Genomic DNA, 22898 nt, shown 5'->3' on the forward strand with positions numbered 1-22898 from the left:
GAGTCCTTAAAAATGAAATTTTCTATTTATTTGTGGGTCAGGCAGATATAAATGCTGACAGAACTAACACATGATAAAAGCTACATCATAAACGTTTAGATTTTGAATTAAAAATGCCACTATAAAGGTTAAGAGTACCTCATTCACCAGTGTCTTTCAAGCATGCTTCTAAATAGTCCTGAAAAACACAGTAAAACCCAAACATGTTTTAAATGTTTTGTAAAAAAATAAATTGACTTAAACACATATAGCAATACCTCTAGAATAAAGGACCACACATGGTCACTGCTGATTAAACCAGTGAGACCCATTTGTAACAAGAATTCTCATCCACTAGGAAGATGATAAATTAATTTCATACAGTCTACTAAAAAAATAACTTCTGACTTTTAATGGTGTGGGTGAGATTTGAAAGCGATCAATATTGCATCTCATCACCAATAACATCAATTATTTAGTTTCCTTAAACAATCTCTCTCAATTTTCTGCTACAGTATAGCTTTTGAATTATCTTCCTCTTTAAAGCAGTATGTCTTTCTATTTCCTTTGCAAATAGGTAAGGCCAGACTTGCTCTACTGCCAGGATGTGTGAGTGAGGAGGCAAGCAGCAGCGGGCTCACGGAGAATATCACAGGCTTTACATGACCAGGAGGTTAGATTCATGCTCTCTGTCTTTTTTAACCGAAGAGAGCTGGAACGATGGAGGTGTGATCACCCGCAGGAGCCAAAACAACTTTCAATGTTTGAACTTACTTTTCTCAAGCTCTCACACATTGCTATTCACATGTTCCAGTTCAGTTCTTACAACATCCCAGAAGATGTGTTAAAGTGGAGACACCAGCCTCTACAAATGAAGATACAATCAGGTATATTTCTTCTATTTACTTAGACTCTATGCTGGTGTAGGAAGGAAAGAGCAAAATTCAGCATTCTTTATAACCCAAGGGCCTGACTTCTTTCTCTTAGTATCATTTATAACCATGGCTCTTCCCTCAGCAATTTTAGAAAATGTGTTCAAAGCCACAAAAGTAAATGATGCTAATGCTAAGTTAGCGTTTGAGAGGCTGTACTGTGAATCACTGAAGATTAGCAGAACGGCACCAATAAACATCTCTAGGTACATTAAAGAAGAAATTAAATAGTCAATTCATAAATTCCAGTTTCAAAAAGTATCAAGATATGAATTTTAATATCTCCAAACATTAAGTGAAATGACTTGGGCTGTTAGTAGGAAGTTACACTTGCAGACTAAACCTAACTTAGTTCTAGAAGTGCAAACTAAGTGACCACCTCTCAGTAAAACAGTACCTTAGCGTGATGGATTTTGAGAAATTAAGAGGCAAGCTTATTTTTTTTGTGCTCAGCATAAAATCTTCAAGAAAATGAAAACACAAGACTTAAAATCATACCACCCAATATTTTCTTAAAATAACCATTGCTACATAGGATAGCAAAGTATAGTTCCTTCAGTATTTTAAGTATGAGAGAGACATTTCTCCAGGCAATCATAGAAAACGTTTTCCTGATTTAAGAATGAAAATGGTCTTGTTAGCATTTTTGCCAAATGGAATATCTGAAGAGAGTTATCAAACAGCTGTAGGAATTAGAAAATATTATCCTTCAGCTCACAACTCATGCTGTAAAATCAGAATCACAGGTAAAATGATAATTAGAAAAAAAAAATACGTATCTATATTCTTGGGAAGCTCAACTGCATCCAAGACAGCACAGTGAGGATTCCTGTAATTCCAGGCTTTTTATCCCTTATGGGTAATGCCAAATTGGTAGACTTGTTTTTAGAACCAGAAATAAACTTGACCTAATTCCTTTTGAAGTTAATCAGTGGTGCCCTGAAATCAAATAAAGGGATTGCCCTGAGGTAACTGAAGATTGATGCTTCTAATGGTTCAAACAGCAGCTCTTTCATCATCCCTGATTATTTATAGAGGGAATAAAATGCAAAAAAAATATCAAAAATTACTTTACTCACCTTTCTTATTTGGTGTTCCTATCTCTTTACAGGATTTACCCTAAAATTCTGACTCAGCCATTGACTTCAGAGACAGTAGGATCAAGTCCTGAAAGAGTACACAGTAGACAGGAAGGGAAATATGTATGAATCTGAAATTAAAATTCCTGTAAAATCTTTCTGCTTACCGCAATTGAAACAATCAAATTCCAGGTTTGCAGCTGAAGTCTCAGAAATGAAGCTACAGTATTAACTAGAGCCACTATAATCATGACGAAGAATCAAAATAATGATATAGGTTCAATACAATTCACAAAACTCATTACAGTCCTGGGAATTTATTTCCATCGCAAAGCCTGCGAACATAGCAGCAAGTGAAGGAAACTCATCCAGTCCTGCGACTGATATTGATATGTAAATTCAGATAACACAAATGAACACATCTGTCAGTGTTTCTCTCACACACTGGATAAAATGGAAATATTAAAAGCTTCAAGACATCCTGAATAGTGCAGACAATATTATTACCTGAAGCAATGCTGCCATCTTGCGAGGGAAATACTTAAACCAACATTTTCGTTTTCTAGATTTATCCTAAGTGACTAGGGGTTTGAGACACAGAGGTAAGGAATAAACAGGGATGTGAACTGGACATAAATAGGTGTTCATCTGAAATCAGTGGGGATAAGCAATAATGTCCATGAACTAAGAATTCTGAAAAGTAAGCTCTGGCTTCAGTATCAAGCAGAACATTCAATGTTGCAGTAGTAAATTCAAAACTAAGTGAACTGGCATTTCAGGTGAAAATGAAAGCAAAGGAACTACAGACAGTCTACGCTAAAAAGTTGGTGAGTTCCACTTTCTTTCTTTTAGCTTTCACTATGCAACTGGTATCTTGTATTGCCAGAATGGAAAATCCAAGCAATTAAAAAAAATGATTTTGCAAGGTTAAATATTTAACTCAGTTCTCGAAGTTAACACACATCCATCCTTGACATTAGGGATGAAGGGACAGAGTGCAGTTTAAGGTATTTTCAAGTCATTGACCAAATAGCAGGTCATTGTATACAGAGAGATGTTTTCACTTGTGTTTTCTCACCAGGAAGTTATGAGTGTGTACTGATGTCCTTCCTCTATGTTCTGTCTGTAACTCCAATATAATATTTTATATTTCTCTAATTCTCTATCTTCTAATTCTAATGCGTACACAAGGATTTCAAGACAAGAACTAAAACCACTTAGAGTTGGATTGAATTTAATAGCATGGGCTAAAGAAACAGGAACTGCTATTAAATCCAGAGCGAAATTTTCTAACATTTTTACAGCTGAAAATGTCACTTCAACAAGTGTTACACAACCTCAACAGGAATCTATTTTGAAAACAAATAAAGTAGCTTTAATAAGATCAAAATATTCTGACCTCACCTTTGTGAAAGGAATATTTCAATCTTCTATTTCCACGTTTAAAATGTGTAATGCAGAAAACAAAATTTTAAAATGTTTAATTATATCAAAGTGAAAGTAAGAAGAAAATTTATAGTATTACAGTGACCATATGCCACAGAGTCTGCAAGCATATTAAACTTTCACCTGGGAATACTGAAAATCTCCTAAAATTAATTTTATTAACATGCCTAAAGATTTCCTGTGTTGCTAGAAAAAAAAAATCACCTGCTCTTCCTGGTTGCATAATCCATGCCTTCCTACAAACCCCTCACATCAGAAACAGCTTCATGCTGTTTGGGTTTACAGTTGTAGCTATAAGACAGTAAGCTCTCCACATATGTAGATTAGTTAGAAGATATTACAAGGAGTTACTAAAATAATTCCTTGCCAGTGTTACTAAAATGAAGCTGTTACTTTCCAGTTGAAGCAACTGGCTAGTAAGCAGAGGACTACTGGTTTCCATCATTGCTGCATGACATTAGATTTTATTCTTGCTCTGTCAGCTATTATAGCTCTGGGTCTTCATTTATTCCATTGAAAAATAGTATAAACCACTATCTTGCTATGTGTAATTGAATGACACAAATGTAAAATGTTTTTGTATCTCTGAAGCGAAGGCACTACAGCCTCAGTTACCAGAAATTTTGGCACTTACTAGTTGAAAACTAGGTGTAACATTCATTAGCTTGCATCACTACCCCAACATGCATCATGCAAGTCTGCCCCTGCAGAAGGACAGAGGAGGGAAAACTCTAGACTTCCCAAGAAGAGGTCTTCACTGGGAAACTGTAAACCAGAAAATCTGGCCCTATATAATTAGAAAATGTTACTGTTTGAATTAGCAGCAGGATCTGCTCTTAGAAATTACTCAGAAGTATACTGAATCAAGTGACCTATCCTACCCGCTTCTCTGCAAAACACATTGCCTTCTATTCACCACAACAATGCCCCCTAATTTTTTAATTCAATATACTTAAGTTGTCTGCAGTCTCAACTCTGTACTGGATATTTATTCAATCTGAAACCACTGCCTAGAACAAATCATGTTTAAGGAAAGATTAGAATATGCTGTATTTCTCCTCCCTCTGCAAGGTTGTCTTGGATTCATGGGTAATAGCTTCTGAATCCTTTGATGCTCTCCATCACCATTTTAATACCTGTAAATATGAATGCTTCTTGCCTAAGAAAAGAGCAGGTATGGGGAGAGAAGGAGGGATGATGTGACAAGCATGCATGAGCTTACCCACAACTGCAAAGAAAACCCATTTATATTTCCTGATACTGGTTACCCAGTTGACAATTTGAGATTTTTTCATTTACTGGAGTCTAAGAGCCCTTAAAAAAAAAGAGACTTGGGAGATGTATGTATTTCACTTGCAAAGCAGCCTTACATTGTCAGCATTGATGATGCCCCTTTAAAGTTAAGGGGCTTTGGTTTTAATGTGTTTTATATGTATATCTCACTTCTGAATGTTAGTCTGCCCTCATATTTTTGCTATTCCTACACACCTGAGCTTACTTAGCTTTCTTGAACCTATGGAAAAAATGACAAGCATTACAGCTGTGGGGTACAGATGACATGTTTGCATGGGTGAGATGTTTTATAAAGCATAATATTTCTGTTACACTACGAAAATTCACATCGCTGAGCAGACCAATTAGCCTTCTACTGAGAATCCTATCTTTAGAAGTGGTTGGGATCTGCAGAAGCCCTTCAAAGGAAGGGACAATTGCAGTAGGAACTTAGTAATAGAGACTATCAAATGAGGAAGAATTTAAGAAATAAATTCAAAGGTAGTAATCTAATAAATAGGATTTGCCTTATCTGATTTTTGCAGGTTTTCTGTTGATATAGAAGGACCCATTAAAAAAATAAATATACCTAGTACAGTACAAGCTAAACTAAGAAAGTCAGTCCTTCACTACCTTTATAGTTCAATCAGTTTTGTAACAGTCCAAGACATGGCTCCTGGTATGCATATATGGTGCTTTCTTCAAACAATGAAAAACCATAAAATTTACCTAACTGACTAAGCACATCTCCAAAGTCAGAAGATGCCCAGTGAAGGAATTGGCTAGTAGAGTCTGGGTGTCATCATGCTCCCCAGCCTGCCTCTGCAGCCTTCAGTTCACTGTCAGCCCCAAGACCACAGCCTCCTAGAAGTGCCATTAGCAGCTCTTACAACCTGGACCACCCAAACTCTGCTCTAAACAGTGCCAGAACAAGAACTGATAGGTCTAAGGCCCTGAGCTCCACTGAGCTGATCTGAGCTTCCTACATGAAATTCCCATGTCAGAACAATAATTTTTTTTGGCAAGCAGTGAAAATTCACAACTATTACAAGTGAAAAGGGACTGAAAAGACTATGCTACTTCCAGCGTTATAAAATTCTACTTTTATTATTTTTTTTCTTCAAAGCCTTTTTTTTCCTTTTCTTTCTCCTTTTGAAGGAGTGTCAGTTATGGTTATATGTTCATTGGGGAGATCTACAAAAGCAGCTACAGGCTGAGTTCAGCCAAGTATCCAGCACACCCGTGATGAGAAACAGCTATCATCAGTCTCTCAATCCATCATGAATATTCAGTTTTTAACTGGCTAATTTTTATTCTAACTGGATCTCTTATCAGCAAAATGAAAAATCACTTTCTGAAACTGGAGGAATTCTTACCGCAAAACTGTTTAGCAAGCGAATGTTTCTAAGCATTTTTCAGTAACATAATTCAGCAATTTAAAATATCCATTTAGTTTAAGATACAGGTCCTCACTCATCCAAAACCATGACTAAATAAATATGACTTCCAACAGATATACATAGTGCATTTTGAGAATACCATAGTAGGAATTTTCTATACATCTATTATCTGAAGTATTGTACATATTGAAACTATTTTTAGCCATTTATAAGAGTATGGTAATGAATGCAGAATTCTAAGAAGAATCTCCATGAGAGTTTCTGAAAAGAAATTATTTCCTGAATCAAAAGCTAAGGATTCTGATCTATTCAGGGTATAGTGGGTCATCCCTCAAAGAATTAAGTTAAAATACTAAGTATTTCACCTTGCAGGTATAGTTTAATATATTACAAATGTAAAACAAAGAATGAGTACTTACCTAAACTGAGGTTTTTCAAGAGATCTTGTCTTACAGATCTCTTGAGAAAGTCCACAATTGTTAATGCTACACACAAGGAATATCACCGCTAAGAAGAACATTATTTGCACAAAAAGCGATTTAAGAAAAGCAACATATATTAAAGAAACTACAAAGAAAAATTTAAAAAAAGACAATGTATATTTTTGACCACTAGGCTGTTCAACAACATCAACTCCTAGAATAAATTACCTTCACTTGAACTATTCTTCACACTTTAGGCTTGTACTGCATATTGAACTACTTTCTCTTTATTCATTCTTTGGTTGCCATTCCTAGCTGCAGTAAATATTTCTGCACCTCAAGTAAATATTTTGAGTACACACAGCAAAATAATCAGAGGAGCCAAAAATTGTTGAAGGGTTTTACCATAGAAGCAAAGGAAAGAGAATCCCGTATTACTTTGAAATTGGGGGAAAGTAGGATGTCACTTGCAGAACTTCTCTGTAACAGCAGGGAATCTGCAGATAGTGCAACCCATCCAACAGAAGGTCTATAGAACAAATCAGTGGTCCTGAGGACCTTGCATCTACAGACTATATGCATTTCTAGACTGCTTGACAAAGTGAGCCGAACAACATTAAAAAGTAATAACTGGGAGATTTACTCTGAAAGCACATTCCTGATCTGAACTATAACATACATGTACCCTGCATATTTTAGTAATTTAGAGATTGGGTTACGGGAAGAGATGATCAAAGAAACTGTCTTTATAATACTCTTGTTCAGTCCCTGAATCTGGTTCAGTCCCACCACAATTAGGTGGAAACACATAAGTAATTTGATGTTGAAGAGACCATAACACATAAGTGACTTCCTGTTGAAGAGACCATCTGGATGGTCCTTTGCTTTTAACTGAGACCTCATTCTTCTGACAGTTCATATCAAAGTGCTACCAAATTAATTGCAACGTCTCTATTAAAAAATAAGGTATAAATAAGCAGTCCATTCCACAAGGTTGGAGCATCATCCTTTTGATTAATAGCTTAATGACTACTTACAAAAACTACTATAGAAATAAATCCTTAAAGTTATTAAACTTATTACAGGAATACCTAAACATCCAAATTCCAGTATGTTAAGTGCTAACTGAACACAGGAAGAATTTCTACTCTGAAAATGATGCTATATAACAAAAGTAAAATACTATCTCTATATGAGAACTCTATCAAAAGTCAATCTAAAATAGCAAGCAGCTAAGTTGGCACAGTGGAAGTGAGTAGAAGTGTAGAAATGTAAGAATGCCAGCACCTTTTCTGCACTTTGATAGTAACTTTCCAAAAATCTAAAAATATCTTCTCTTGCCTTCTCTATTTCCCACATTATCTTCACCTTACCTGTTTAATTAGGAAGGCTTCTGCCATCAGTATTTAACCAAATCTGTTTATGCTCAACTTGTTAACAAGTCTCACTTTCACTGTTGTCAATGAAGGGTGTTAACCCATTTCCATATGGCCTTGCTAGTTCAGGTACTTTTATCCCATTTTAAATAAAAAATCTGATAGATATATAAACAGGAATCTGAAGCTACTGTATTCTACAAATTGAACAAAGTGCATATAATACTTTATCCTTTCTTGAATTTTTTTTTACTTTATTTGCACTTTCAAAACCAGTAGTCAGACTAGAAAACACAGATGCCTTATCTCAATAACAAGGTCTTCAGACTATGAAAAGTAAGGCACCTTGAATATTTCACTAAGACCTAGAAAAGAGAGAGTGCAAAGTTAACAGAAGAGCAGCTTACCACTGTTCTGTTGGAGCTATGACTTAAGTATTTAAGAAGGTTACATCTGAAGATTAGAAAAAATTATATATGGGCAGTGCAGATTGCTAGATGAAGGACAAAGATCATGCCCCCTGCATATAAACAAAATACTGAATTTCAAATTAATATAGACCTCTAGAAAACATACAAGCAGCAGTAAATAAGAGTGCTATTTAAATAGCTGCAATGTTTAAATCAAAAGCTAGTATGAATTCCCTTAATGAAAAAAACTGATTTGCCACAAAGATAAGATTAACAGGGCAAGCAAAACACTTTCATTTTACCTTTGTTATTTTTGGACTAGTGTTAAACTATTTTTTAAAATAGCAAGAACACACAGCATTGTTTTCTCATACTTTAAACTCCTTGAAATTTGCTGGACCTAAATCCAACAAAGTGTCATTCAGTTCAACTTGTGCCTCTCATTCTCTTTTCCCAAAACCAAAGTCAAACCACTACTAACTACACAGAAACACAGACTTGCTAGTTGTTCCTTGAAAATAACAAAAACTATAACATACAGGAAGTTATTCTAGGACTTCAAAGATACCCAAGATGCACACATGACATGGTACCAAGGACAATTCCTACAGTATCATAAAAGAACAGCATAAAGGTTTTTCTGTAGTACTGATAAAATCCTTCCCTGTTTAGTTGTCCTTTCTTTCGAATTACAGACTTAACATTAACTTTGAAACATGGTCACTCAACTTCAGTTATTCAGCTAAGAACCTAATTAAACTATTCCCACCTCAGAAATTATGAAAAGGTACATTCTTATAACACATCTTACCTGGCTGATGATGTAGAATGGAGCACAGAGGTCTCTCTGGACATTATTGTGCAGAAGGTTTAGGAAGAATACAGACCTCAGTAAGGTAAATCAGGCATTCTTTATCTCTGCTAGAGGTGTAATAATTTCAATATAAGAACATACTTCTTTCCAACTCACTCGCTACATTCTGCTATACTGAAATAGTAAGTCAGCCTTAACAACTTCCAGTGAATCCATGTAAATAATTCCTTTTCATTTGCTAAGCAGTGGAACAACAAGGATGTTTTAGTCTTACTAAATTCCTGGTGTTTTGTTGGTTCCCCCCCCCTGTTTTCTGGCACCGGATTCATGCACGTTGTTCTAGAAAACTCAGCATCTGAATCACCTTTCACTGTAAAGAAACAAGATTAATTAAGCAGTATCTAAACATAGTTTACCTCATTAAATATCTGTGACTTGGTGAAATCACCATTTTCACTTTCCTGTGAAAACACTACACCTGCAGGAAGATGTTTACTGGTTCCAAATGTTTACATATGCTTAGAAAAAATGTGAAACCACCACCAGTAGCTTCTAATGAGGAAAACACTCCTGTATTATCATCACTTGTTCTAATTTTGCAAGGCAAACTGAGGTCTAGTCACTGTTTGAGTCAGTCTGCAGTTATTTCCTTAGTTAATAAAGAGGTGGCTAAGGCTGGAGAACTGAGAAAGGTCTCTTTTTGCATTGCACACTCTTGGTGAGGAATTTCTCTTCCCCATCTTGCTGTCATACTTCATTGGGAAACCTGACTCTCAGCATCACAGGTTTCTCTGTCCCAAGACCCCTGAGAAAACTGTAAAATACTTCTACAGCATTGGGGAAGAGAGGTGGGAGGTGTCTTTTGAGGGAGGGGGGTGGGGCAAGGCTTTTAAGTTCTATGTCTGTCTATTCAAGTTTTGTTTAGAGAGCAATACTGACAAAAACAACTTCTGGATTTAAAAAGCTCTTGTCTATGATCAAAACTACTGCATATTGCTTCAGTTTTCAAAGTCACATGACAAGCTCCCTTTATCCCTTAGGCTTCCTTCATTGAATTCAAGGCCCAAGCTTTAAATTTTCATCTCCAGTGCTGCTAGACTAGATGACAAAAGAGACACTGTACTGCCAGTACAGCTGTTAATTCCAGTGGCATTGGCTACTAGTAAACAACCAACAGAGACATCTTTATGCAATTTCCTGTTCTCAGACCTCACTCTGATTCCACCACCAAAACAGCTCACAGCAGGATCAGGAACCTCCTGTTTGCAATGTGTCTGACACCTAGAGCTGCCTCTGGAATTCAGTGCATTAGGTTGTTTTCTCAGCCACAGAAGACTGTTGTGATAAAGAAAGGAGGCAGAGATGGTTTTATTCAACTTAATATTAATGTTTTAGCATTTTTATAATATAGTAGATTTTCTTATCAAAAGCTTTCTTAATTATCATTATCTACTGCAGTACCAGGAAATAGCTTTATTGCTTTTGCCTTCTCCCTTATAAAGGCCCATGGAGAAGTGTGAAGTGTTTTGGTTCTTCCCAGAATCTCTTTGGATACGGGGGGGGGGGGGGGGGGGGGGGGGGGGGGGAAGCAGCTAGACTATATCATGCTTGTTCTTATAAAGATGTTTATTCCTTTTATGATCAGTGTCATAGCTACCCATGACCACCACCACCCCCAATACATCCAGGTTCTTTTATTTTATAGAGATTAGATTTAATTTTCTTTTCTTCTCCATTTGTCTCCCAATCTTTTCAGATTTGTCTTTCACTTTGTCATGTCCTTTTTTGGAGGGTTCTCTACCATAAAGCTAAACTTCGAGTTTACATAAAATAAGCAAGTTTAGTTCCTTTTTTTGGGGTTTAACCAGGAGAGCTTAAGAGAAAAATCTTAAAATTAATGGGAAAAAAACTAGTATATGTAACTTGAAAAATTTTAAGTGTCATTAATTACATCATGCATAATAAAGTCTAATGTTCACACACAGCTATGTCATGCTGTTCCCATACCTGAAATTTCCATATACTTTTCACATGCTTTCTGGTGATATGTTTACCAAGCACAAGGAAACATTGTTAATAATTATGTTAGAGCATACTATTAAAATAAAAATATTTTCTCTGCATACATAGAGAGATGTTAATCTACTCACATTGAGTCTTAGGATAGTGATAGATGAAGGTGTAATTGTGCTCTCAAGAAAATCTTAAATTGATTATTTTAAACAAGATTGACGTTATAAATTCAAAGAAACAAGAGGACATCATGCTGCAGTTAACATTTCACAACAGGATTCTAACATCTAGGTTCTTTTAATGTGTAGATACATCTAGTTTACAGTAGAAAAATTGCCTGAGTTACTCTCAGTTTTAAGAAACAGATATTTCTTTCTCTGGGTTCAAAATAGCAGGACTCATCCATACTCCAATTATTTCAGGATCAGCATACTTGATACAAACTTCTAAATTCACTTATTTCAGCTATGAGAGAATATGGTTGTTAAGCAGTACTAGCTAATGTTAATAAATAAAAAGTAGTATATAATAAGTAAAAGCACTCCTGCTTGAAATGTAAAATAGCTAATGAAATGTAAGTGGATAGTTCAAAATCATGAATCTTAGCTATTTCCAAGGTTTAAGACTGCAGCAACACTCAAATACATTAAACATCTTATGTATGTAAGAATGCCAGTTAGAGACTCCTGAAATGTGCACAAGCCAGTAGTCATGGGATCAGGAGGACCAAATAACATAACCATGTATTTGAAATCATACTTCTCACATCGCAAGACTTTGTACAGATGAAGCCAGTACTGCATAAGAAACACTGGCTTCTTTTTTTACTTTGTATCTAGCTCTTCAGTTCTGCCTGTGAATGTCCCACAGGTATTAGGTTTTAACAAGATTTCTTCATGCTACACAGTAGCACCAAACTAACTCTGTGGTTGAAACAACATCTTACCTAACTGATGTTTTACAACATAACATTGCCTAGGAAAAAAGTCATTAAGCAATCCAAGGGCATTGAGTGGCATCATTCTCAGTCACATGCTGGATGTGAAATAGCCAGAGCAACACAACTTGAATATCCCAAAGTATTTGCTTCCATTGGAGATTTAGAAAATAGCCTGTCCACTTTAATTCTTACTACTTTCACTTTTCCCCCCTTCCTCAAAGTAAAAAAAAAATTAGCTACTTCATCCTAAGGTAAAGCCATGGTTTAAGCAGCCAAAGAACCAGAATCCAACTAGCAGCGAGGTTCTGAGAATTATTTCTTATGCCATAAATTTCTTATTTCCAAAAATTAAATATCACAAAAAGGTCTTCAAAATACCTCTTCATTAACATTATTTTATTCATTTTAATATAGGAATTCTTGGTTTGATTAACTGTTTACTAGAAGTTGACCTTTCAATTTTCAAAAAAGGCACCATAAAATTGCTATTACTGCTGATGAACATACAAAAGGACCCTAAAGATTCTGTTAAGTCTACTTTGGCTGTACAGAAATGTGGCAATAGTCTTTGTATGTGACTGCAGGCAATAACTACCATCGCAAGTCTGCCAAGAACTTGAATGTTTTTATGAGGTAGTTAAAGCTTCATTAACCTCTTCATGCCTGAAACATATATACTACAATAGTGCCATCCTGAATAAATTCACAGACATGAAAATAAATAATATTAACAAAAGATGGGCCACTACAGTTACATGCTGTCTTTGAAGAAAGCTGGGACCAGCAAGAACAGGAAGAGACTCAAGGAGCAGCAATCAAATAGGGAAGAACGTACCGTAGGACGGTCAGGGTATTAGCAAAAATTCTACAGTTAAAAAACTATGTTATAGTCAGGCTGTTATTTTTCCTAGATTTCAGTGGTTAAAACCTAAAAGATAAATATTACTACTGTCTTTCTTTTTAACCTCTTGGGCAGTTTTGATAATAACCCTTTGATGATCTGAGGCTTGCACTTAGCTCATTTCACAAACTCTTAGACTTAAAAAAAATCTGCAATACAACACTAATCTTGGATGCAGAACAGGATGGGGGCTTTATTGTATATTCAATTTTTCCTGTACATATAAGTAAACCTAGAATATCAGAAAGTTTCTGGATGCTTTTGGCTCACTTATCCTGGTAGACAGCATTCCCATCCCCAAGTCTGGAATTTGGTTTCCAGTAAGTAATTCCATTACTGACTGTTTCAAAAGCACAGGTCTATATGCCTGTATTTAAAATTGGTTTGTGCTGCTTAATCCAAATCTTTTGTTACCGTAACGACCACAAACCCAGCATATATGTGAAGGCCTAGGGCATGAAAGGTACACATTTCCAGTGCGAGGGCATAGATTAATTCCATACGTAAAACACCGTGGTAACTACTACAGTACCCAGCCTATCATTATATCTATGAGCCTGGCATTGAGACCCTTCTAATTCACACACCCCTGCATTCCATGGATGCACCCTACATTACTAACCAGCCAAAGAAAACACCCCAATGAGCCCTCTTCCTTCAACATCGCCATATAAAAGAACACTCTGCTGAAGAGCTAAGTCTCATGAATGGATTTGGATCCAATCCAAATGATCTGGAATTTGTCTCTAACTATCTGAGCATCTTTGGTAGACACGCTTACATCTAACAGGCCCAGTTAACAAGTCTGGTTTAAATCACAGGTGATAGTCAAATGGTTATGCATTTCACTTAGCTGGCACAATTGATTGCAAAGAAGTAACAGTATAAAAAGACATTTATTTCGTGTGCTAACAGCAAATAGGAGATTCTGATTAGCATAAATGTGCACACTGTTCAAAATTCTGCAGCCAAGCCTCTAATCAAAATGCTGAAGAAACACATGTGCTCTCCAGAGGCATCTTCTCACAAAGGCAATGATAACAAGCAAGGACAGTAGTTACCAGGGTTTTTTTATTATTTTTCCCATGTTAATTCATTCCAACCAACAGATGAATTACAAACATTTAAAAGAAAGTCAATTAAAAAAACCTTAAAATTGAGATATATGTGAACAAAATGATTGTTTTTAGAAACTACATTCTTTCTTAAGACTCTCACTACCTCGTCCTTTGCCTTAATTTTTCACCCATAAGAGAGACTACCAGTTCCACAGGATTACTTTATCAATGTAGACCACACACTCTTGACAGGCTACTTACAGTCAGGTCTGAATACAAAACACAACAGTCAAGAGCCAGTAGCATTTCCTTATATATGACCCAAGCAACACAGGAGACAGCTTGCTGGGAGATTTCAAAGGGCATCTTACCACCGTCAGGATACTCTGTACACAAGTCCTTGCCCAACCTGACTCATGCTGTGTCCACACTGACATTCCCCCTGTTCACCCTGTGACAACATTCTCCCTGCCAGAGCTCCAGTGCTGGCAGCTGCTCTAGACTGGCAGCTGACATTTTAAATGCTATGTAAGACCTCTGGCAGCTCCCTTTGCTGCTGCCAAAGGTAAAGCTACATTAATTCATGCAAGAAAGTTTAGCAACCCCCACAGCCAACTAGCCCTTAAAGCCCAAGAAAGCTGCAGATGTTCAGGGGACAGTCTGTTGCAAAACAAGGGCAAGGTTGAGCTCGGAGAACCACAGAGCCAGCATCAGGTTTTAGACCAAGCCTCCCAACAGCTATGTGCATACTACCTAAACACTATTTTAGAGACATCTCACTGCAGGACACTGAGCCCCTGCCATTGTGGGGACACAATGTTTGCTATGCTACGCAGACTGCACAGGCAGGAAGCTACAGGGCTGCAGACACATGGACCTCCTGGGATGGACAGGAGGGAGCCCTGGCATGAGGAATGACCACAGATGAAGAGCAACTCCCCTCCCCCCAGAGACCCTAAAAGAGTTATAAAATAACCCAGCCCACCTCAAAGTTCCTCCCATCACCAGTGGAAGAAAATTATTAGTGAAGGCACAGAGCAAAGCAGGAAGAGTGGTGGCAAGCACTGTCAGTAAGCAACATTCACAGAGAAATGGGAAGGGAGGTGACAGCCCCTCCTGCCTTCCACCCCTGCCCAGTAGAAAAGGCTGGCAGGTCTCTACTCCTGGGCAGTGCAGAGGCCAAAGGCAGCCCAGGGCACAGATCCTGCTGCAGGTACTGCCCTTGCACTCAAAGCCATGAAATGGCACATTCAAAAGATGCCAAATGCTGCACTTCCTTCCCTCCCCTCACTGAGGGGATGGGGTGAAGCCCAGGCAGCTGTGAGCTACCACTTCACACTGATAATCATGAACACCTTACAAAGGAAAAGGTGAAAAAAATATGTTTCATCCAGGGGAAGGCCACCTAGGAACTTAAATCTGGGATGAGGAAATGTTCCGTATGTGCTACAGTTTGCTGAAGATGGGAAACCACTTCCTGCTTGCCCAAAAAGCTGTAAGGAGTATAATTAGCACTTGCTTGTAACATTAAATGTCACCAAATTTAATCTGAAGGGTCACTGGGAACCCCTAATGCAAGCCTGAACTGTTTAACTTCCCTGGACCCAAGGGCAGCTATAAATACTTGGAGTGTCCATACTGAGAGCAGCCCCATGAGAAGAGCTAAGCTACTCTGCTATTTTTGCACTCTTACAGTCTTATTTAGTGCTGCCATTGCACTCTTACAGTGACTCTCCAACAGCAACGCCTCATGTGCGCTAAGTGTTAATTCAATGTTTTTAAATATACTGGCTATGTCACTGTGAGCTTTTTTTGAACCTCTGAAATAACTGAACCGTTTTGGTGACTGACATTACCATCACAGTATGCATTCAAGGCGACTCTCCTCATCTTGCTTTCCCATAGGTAAGCCTTTACTGTGTTGCTGTGCATAAAAATGCTTTCCCGCTGCCACCCCCCAGCCTTAGAGGAGGGTGTTAGATAACATACTAGCCCATATTCCAGAAAGCATGTATGCAGTACACTCTACTGGTCTGCACATTTAAAAAGACAGCAGATTTCCAAGCTACAGCACACATTTTAGATAGGTTACAGTCTGGCCATGAGCCTAAGCCAACAAACTCCATGAGGGATTTGCTGGGATCTCACCAACTCTGTATGATACCAGCCCACACCTATTTCCAATCTCTCACCACACAAAGTGGAAGTTGGCCTGCTACTGCATGTATTTTACTCCCAATGACACCAGGAAGGTTTCAACAAATGCATCAAGGGGTCAAACACCCTCAAACTGTTTTGTTTAGATTACTAATGCTAGAAACTGCCTCTGTAGCTTTAAGTACACAATGTTGAAAATCCTAAATCAAGCCGATAAAATAATTCAGTGTTAATAAAGGAATCCATGGTCCTGCAAAGCTCTCTGCAGGTTTTCTATTTCTCTTTACAACTATAACTTCAGCCCCAAACTCCTTTGAGAATTCATACATAAGATTAATGCTATATGGAAAAGAAAACTTCCTAAGCTAATATCTCAACACTTGGTGTTTTGCAACCAGAGTAAAAAGATAATCTTTAACAAAAATGTCAGTGAATCTTGGCCCCTGATTTATAATTAATTAAAATAATCCCCTACTGGTTTTGATTAAAAAGGTCTTGGCATGAATTACGATGTCAGAGGACAGAAAAGCACTTGCATGCTCATACAGAGTATAGCAGAAAACACTATTTAAGAACAGCAGAAACAGAATGTTTAAGCAGAACAGAGTGTTTAGCACTGAACTTAAAACAGGTTTTTTTCTTCATTTCATGAAGTTTAACTTCAGAGGGTTGCTCACCTATCTTCTAGACCTACAAGATATACTACAATGGTCTAAGTGAAAGACTTTTTTCCATAGTAAATCTCCCATTTAAAGCTTTAGTTTCCCAAGCATTCTCAACTTTTAGAAACTGATTTATTTCCTAAAACCCTGCATATGCTTCTCCAGACATGGAAAACTATAATCTCTTTTTTTATGATACAGATCATAGAACATTATTTAATAATTCCTTATCTTTAAATTAATACCTTGACTCCAGAGCTTAACACATTCAATATACAGTCCATAATGGTAAAATATAAAAGCCCCCTTCTAAGAACAGTTACAGAAGAATTAAAAATAATCAGTGTTCCTTTTTAAAGATCTTAATTTGCTCTTTAGCCTTTCATTAGCCTGCTTCATATTTAGGGAGATAAGATCCAAAAAATGGAACTTTAGCAAAAAGCACCTTAAAAAAATGCAGAAAGCTCAAATTTTCCCTTCTTTACCTTGTACTAATTCTACTTCTCGCTAATAATTCTTCGCTGTTCTTCCCTCACTCTAGTTCACTCCCTCCATATAAGGGCCACATTTACTGATTATTTTTTTCCTTACTGAAAGGACTGGATAGTGCATTCAGTAGGCTGCAGATTTTCAGAGAAATGCTTTAAAACTTCCTGTGCAATTCTGGAAAAGTTACTTGGGACTCAAACAGCAAAGTAACCAGCAGTGCAATGAACTGCTGGATTGAGATATCCTGAACTGTCACACATCTCTTCTTCTATCAGTAGACATGGACTTGCCAAAGATTGAAAAGGGGAGAGGCCTTCAGCTGGTTTTCCTTAAAGTGCTGACAATGCAGGAGAGCTCTAAAACTGCATCAGCATTGGGTACATTCCTACTGCTGGTAAATACAGAACAGCTATGTCATTCTGAAATTCATCTGCAACTTGCCAAGGGTTGCAAACTTCAGGTTTGGGGTTTTGTGGGGGTTTTCTTTTTTTTTCTTGTTTGTTTTTTTAACAAAACAATACAGAAGAAAATGAGCAGTGCAATGCTGGCTCTACAAATATAGTCACTAACCTCTGAAATAGGAAATGGATCTCCCACCAACTGCCTAGGTGAAAAATGAAAACTTAAGTGTTTCAGAGAAGACATCCCAAATCGATGGTATTTGTCTACACTCCTCTTTACACAGGATTTCTATTTCAAACAGGTAGGATAATATTACTTCAGGAAAAACAACATCTGTGTGTATTCTGACATTTATCTGTTTTCTTAAGATTTTGCACCCCTAGAGCTCTTTGAATATAACTGCGCATGTGGAAGAGCTAGATGGCAGCACTCCCTTGATTTATTTTTAACTTTTTTCATTATTCGTCAAATCTTGGATATGGATGTTGGGACAGGAGTGAGTCAATTCTTACAGAGAAGGAGAAATGATTAAAGTAGAAACTTTAGAGGTTGCAGAGGGGGGAGGCATCCCTCTCCCACAGACTGAAAGTTCATCATCTCTTTTAATGAAGACCTGATATTTACTCTAGCATACTGATGTTGCATAACTGTATTTCCATTAATTGGATGTATACATTAGTGTCCAAGTACTGTATTGACTAAAACTAACCAAGTGTCACTGACACTTCAGCGCTCATTAATGCATCTCTGAACAATAGTTTGATAATCAACAGCATAAGAAACTTATCTGTAACTGCAAATCCAGCAGCATTTTTAGTCTGAGATATCAATTTTCCTTCTTCATGCTAATAACAAGGTAAAACTGTGGTATGTTAAATCAGTCTTTACATAAGGCTAGGATTCCCTTCATGAAAGTCAAATTCTGAATATTCCTCTTTAAGAAGTCTCATGTAGAGAGATTAAATACTGTAGCATCCACAAATTACAAAAGCTCTTGGAGATTTAATTATTAACTAGAGATTATTACTGCATTAAAGATATTTCACGCACACATGCTACACTAGATGTTTGCACAGTTTTAAAGGTTGGCAGGAGGATCTAACACAGTATTTCTTTAAAAAAACCCTCCTGATTCTTATCTAGTGAACACATATTTGTGTTAGTCACCTCTTTAACCCAATAGAACAATAGTTTTTAATTAAATTCATTAAGTCCCATAGCTTTGCACCTTGTTAAGCACAAATGGCAGCCAAAAAAACCCTGTAACTTTTTAGAAAATCAAAAGAACTTTCAAAAGTGACATCTCTGAAAGCTCCTTGTTCCTGACCTCTAGATTCCTTACAAAACAGAGGAAGAATCCCCCAAGTTCCAGAGCTTTAGAGGTGCATGTCCCCCCAACAAAGGGGAGAAAAAAAGAAGAGTAACACCAGGCCCATCAGTCACATACCACTGTTGAAGGTTCCCAGCCAGTGCTTTGATGATTGTATAACCTTCTATTGCAAGCTTATGTCTCTGTTCTGGCTCTTCAACTCAAGTACTTGCTTGCTAATCTCATGGATCTTTGGACACCACTGGACAACAGAAGATTACCAGGCAGCTGTGCTTCTTCCAGTATCTGCAAATGTTGACACCATTTTTAATTTCTTTTACAATTATATCTTTTTCTCCCATCAAGATGTTTACAGAAGTCCCTCTCCAAAAAACTCCAACTAAATCCCAAACCTTTTAATCAACAACACAGCTGATAAGAATTAATAAAAACCCTCTTTTCTAAAAGACATGAGTTCATTAATTCCACACTGTCTTTCTTATTAAAAGCCCCCAACTCTTTTACATACTTTTCCCTCTTGTAGAGGGGTAACTCTACACAACCCTGTGCTTAACATAAAGTATCATTAAAAGCAAGAGACTCCCAGTTCCTGCCTTGATGCTTGATTTCATCATATTAGAGCTCAAATGTCTGAGGTGAGGGGCTTTCAGGTGCAACATATTTTAAAACTAGAGGGCAAGAGCTCCTCTCCCACAGAGCCTTCTGACCTTTACTATATAAGTAACTTGATCCCATTATGTAATGAAAAACAAGTCAGAAATACACTTAAAAACTGCTCTGAGTAAGTTTTCAATGAAGGGATTTCTGTGCTTAGTTCACAGAGCAGAACTGAAAAAAAGAAACTTAGCACCTAGCATAGCACACTTGGAATATGAAAATAAAACTACTGATTTTATTATTCACAGAAATGACTGCTTTGAAGCCTTTTTTAAAATGTTAAAGTACTATACTAATATAAATACTAATAACATAGCCTGACTCCAAAATGTGCTACTTATCAGACCTTTGAAAAAGCAAGGTCACAGAGGAACCTGCAAAGTTACATACTTCAAACACAAAAAAAGAAGGCATTTAATCTTACTAAATCTTTACAGTAGATTTCTAATAACCTTCAATACAACGGGTTTCAAAAATCACCCAAAACCCACAAAGTTTCTTGGACACAGAAACAAAAAGTATACTCTGTTTTGCATTTTTCTACAAGAGGACACTAAAATAATGAGAAAAATAGTTGTACAAAAACATACAGCTACCACGTATCATTCTTCTCCATTATTTAAGTAGAATGTTTTTCCACTTAAAAACTATTTTGCAGTGGACATCGATGTGTAATTACTTTTTAGTAATGTGTATTTTAGTCATTCTGGTGATTAGAATTTGGCTTTTAGTGTGCCTCAGGCAGCAGAAAAAACATATCTAAGCTTGTTGTAGACAAAAATCAACAACTCAGTGATGCCACAGAAATAGCCTTGCCTTTCATTTGAAAACTTAATATTAACCCTACACTTACAGAGAAGAAAGCATATTTTTCATGCTATGCTTTTAAAAAACAACTTTTAGGCACTAAGAAAAGGTAACACATGCTTGTGGGATAAAGCTGTGCTTACTCTTCTACTCTTTCTGCAGGGTTCCTGACAGCACAGCCAAGCCCTGCAAAGTTTTTCCCCAAAATATAACGAAAAAAAGTCAGTAAAACAAACTGAAGTGGAAGCCTGCATCCCCTGTACCCCTTGGCTCTAACAAGAGCCCCTCACAAGCAACAAGGTGAGGAAGCTGTGTGAAGAAACAATGATATTTGAGGTGTGTGGGCCTGACTGGCTCCCATAGCTCCCCTTACCTCAGAGCAGCAGCCCAGCTGCCGAGCACACTGAAGGCCCACCTGGCCAGTCCCGCTTTTATGAGCAGCTGGAAGCCCCCACGCCCACGGGGGTGTTTATAAGCTCTCTCCCGCACCTGCAGCCTATAATCTCTGAACATGCTATCTTCTCATTTTTCTGCTACAACTCAATTTTTATCACTTGTTACTTTTTCCCGCGCTACCACAGACAGGGCTCGACCGCCGCGCCCGGCCTGCTCTGAGGCCCACGCCGGGCTCCTCACGGACGGCGTTCAGTGAGGCAGGGTAATGGGGGGTGGCGACAGGCCCGCGCCAGACACAGACCCGACCGCGGGGCGCGGCGCTGCCCTGGCCGCCGGCGGGGGTTACGTGCTGTGTTTTTTACACCGCTCCTCGCATTCAGGCAGCAACTGCGCCCCTCGGCCGGGACAACCCGGCGCCGAGGGAGGGAGAGAGGGAGCGCGCCGAGGGCCGCCGCGCACTGCCGGCGGCAGCAGCCGGGGCGAGGACGAGCAGGACGGCGGGACGCGCCCCGACGAAGCAGGGCCGGGCGGGCTCTCGCGAGAGTGGCGCCGGCGGCCATTTTCCCCCTTGATTGGAGGGGGCGGGGGCTGGGGCGCTGCCCGCGCCGGCTGGGGCGGTGGAAGAGGAGGAGGATGAGCCGCTGGCGTCCCCCCGCCTCCCGCTGCTGACGACGACGCTCGGATCAGCCTGCTGCGGGCTCAGCGCCGCGCCACCGGCCATGGTGCCCAGCGAGGAGAACCAGCTCGTCCCCAAAGAGGTGAGGCGGAGCGGGCTTGGGGCGGGGGAGCTGCGGGCCGGGCTCTGCAGGGGAAGGTGGCGGCGGCCCCTGCAGCGTGCGGGAGGCCCGGGGTGCCGGGGCCGGCCGGGGCGGGGGACGGTGTGGAGGAGGCCTGGCCTGGCTTGGCTGGGCTCGGCTGTTTCCCTGTGAGGCCCGGCGGGAGGGAGGGCCCGTCTTTGTGAGGGGGCCGGGCAGCCCTTGGCCCGCGGGGGGCCGAGCCGGGGGTGAATGGTGGTACGCGGAGAGGAAGGGGCGGCTTTTCCGTGTGGGCTGGTGGCGGGGGAGGAGGCTGGGGCCGAGCCTGGGCTGCGCAAGGCCCCGGGGCGGCCGGAGAGTTGCACCTGTCTGTGTCGCGGCATGCGGGGAGGCCGGCCTGCGTGGCGGCGGGGTTGGGGCTGGGGCCGGGCCGGCGGCGCCTGCGCTCGGCCGCGGGCTGGGCCGCTCCCCGTGTCAGAGGTCTTGTGGGAGCGCTCTGGGCGGGCAGCGCGCCTCCGGGCGGGGGGGAGTGGAGGCGCCCGGTGAGGGCCCTGAGCTGAGGACGTGGAGGAGCCGGAGCAGGCCCTGGCGGCAGGCGGGGCTCTGGGTGCCCGAGGGCGTCCTCGGTGTAGGGAAAGGGGCCGACGTGCGAAATGGCAGCCGGGGGGGCCGCTGCCGAGTTTGTGGGGCCGCTCCGTGCCCTCCCCGGTGCCGGTACTAAGCGCTGCGGAAAACGGGCGGTAGTGTCTGCGGTGGGCGCCGGAGCAAACGTGGCTCGGCTCAGCAGTGGGTTGAGTTTCCTTTATTGTGGGCCCCTCATCTCTTCTCTGCCGCAGAAGGAAAGGAGAAGGTTTGTTTTTGGTTATAGGCTAAAGATAAGAGTCTGCGTGTAAGAGGAAGGCCAAGCCTCTGTCCTCCAGCGATAGGCAAGTGACACGTGTCAAGTAAGAGCGGTACTGTTCAGGGGAAGGAGTCTTTGAGTGATGGCGTGAAATATTTAGAAACAGTTATTCTTAGAGTAGAATTAGCAGAAACTTTTTCATGAGCAGGTATGCTTGTGTATTCAGCCAACTTTTCTGGCAGTTTTACTGTTCTGATGAACTACTCTAACTCTTCCTGTTGTTTTTTGTCAAATGTCAGTGGCTTGCTACATCTACCTATTCCATTGCAAATTCTTGTGGGAAGCTTTATGAGGCAAGGA

At 39.6% G+C, this 22898-nt stretch overlaps 1 protein-coding gene and 2 long non-coding RNA genes across 4 annotated transcripts in view; 2 read left to right on the forward strand and 1 right to left on the reverse strand.

Moving 5' to 3' along the window:
- Window positions 1–2106, forward strand: part of LOC141930931 (uncharacterized) — an 80070-nt gene extending 77964 nt beyond the window's left edge. The window contains exons 3-4 of the long non-coding RNA XR_012625441.1: window positions 557–866; window positions 2023–2106. This is a non-coding gene — a long non-coding RNA (uncharacterized LOC141930931). The remainder of the gene's footprint in view (window positions 1–556; window positions 867–2022) is intronic.
- LOC141930930 (uncharacterized) lies at window positions 764–21174 on the reverse strand. The gene is made up of 4 exons (XR_012625440.1): window positions 20920–21174; window positions 19200–19367; window positions 1991–2078; window positions 764–844 (listed from the first exon to the last, which is right to left on the reverse strand). It is a non-coding gene; the product is annotated as an uncharacterized LOC141930930 (long non-coding RNA).
- Window positions 21175–21534: 360 nt separating this feature from the next.
- USP47 (ubiquitin specific peptidase 47) overlaps window positions 21535–22898 on the forward strand; it is a 54108-nt gene continuing 52744 nt past the window's right edge. The window contains exon 1 of one of the 2 annotated variants that reach the window (XM_074842449.1): window positions 21535–21700. In XM_074842449.1, coding sequence (XP_074698550.1) covers window positions 21662–21700 — 39 coding nt within the window. In that variant the 5' untranslated portion in view covers window positions 21535–21661. The remainder of the gene's footprint in view (window positions 21701–22898) is intronic. The other variant, XM_074842448.1, reaches the window with a different exon arrangement.

This window comes from Strix aluco, chromosome 16, assembly GCF_031877795.1.
Source record: "Strix aluco isolate bStrAlu1 chromosome 16, bStrAlu1.hap1, whole genome shotgun sequence".
Lineage (NCBI taxonomy): Eukaryota > Metazoa > Chordata > Aves > Strigiformes > Strigidae > Strix > Strix aluco.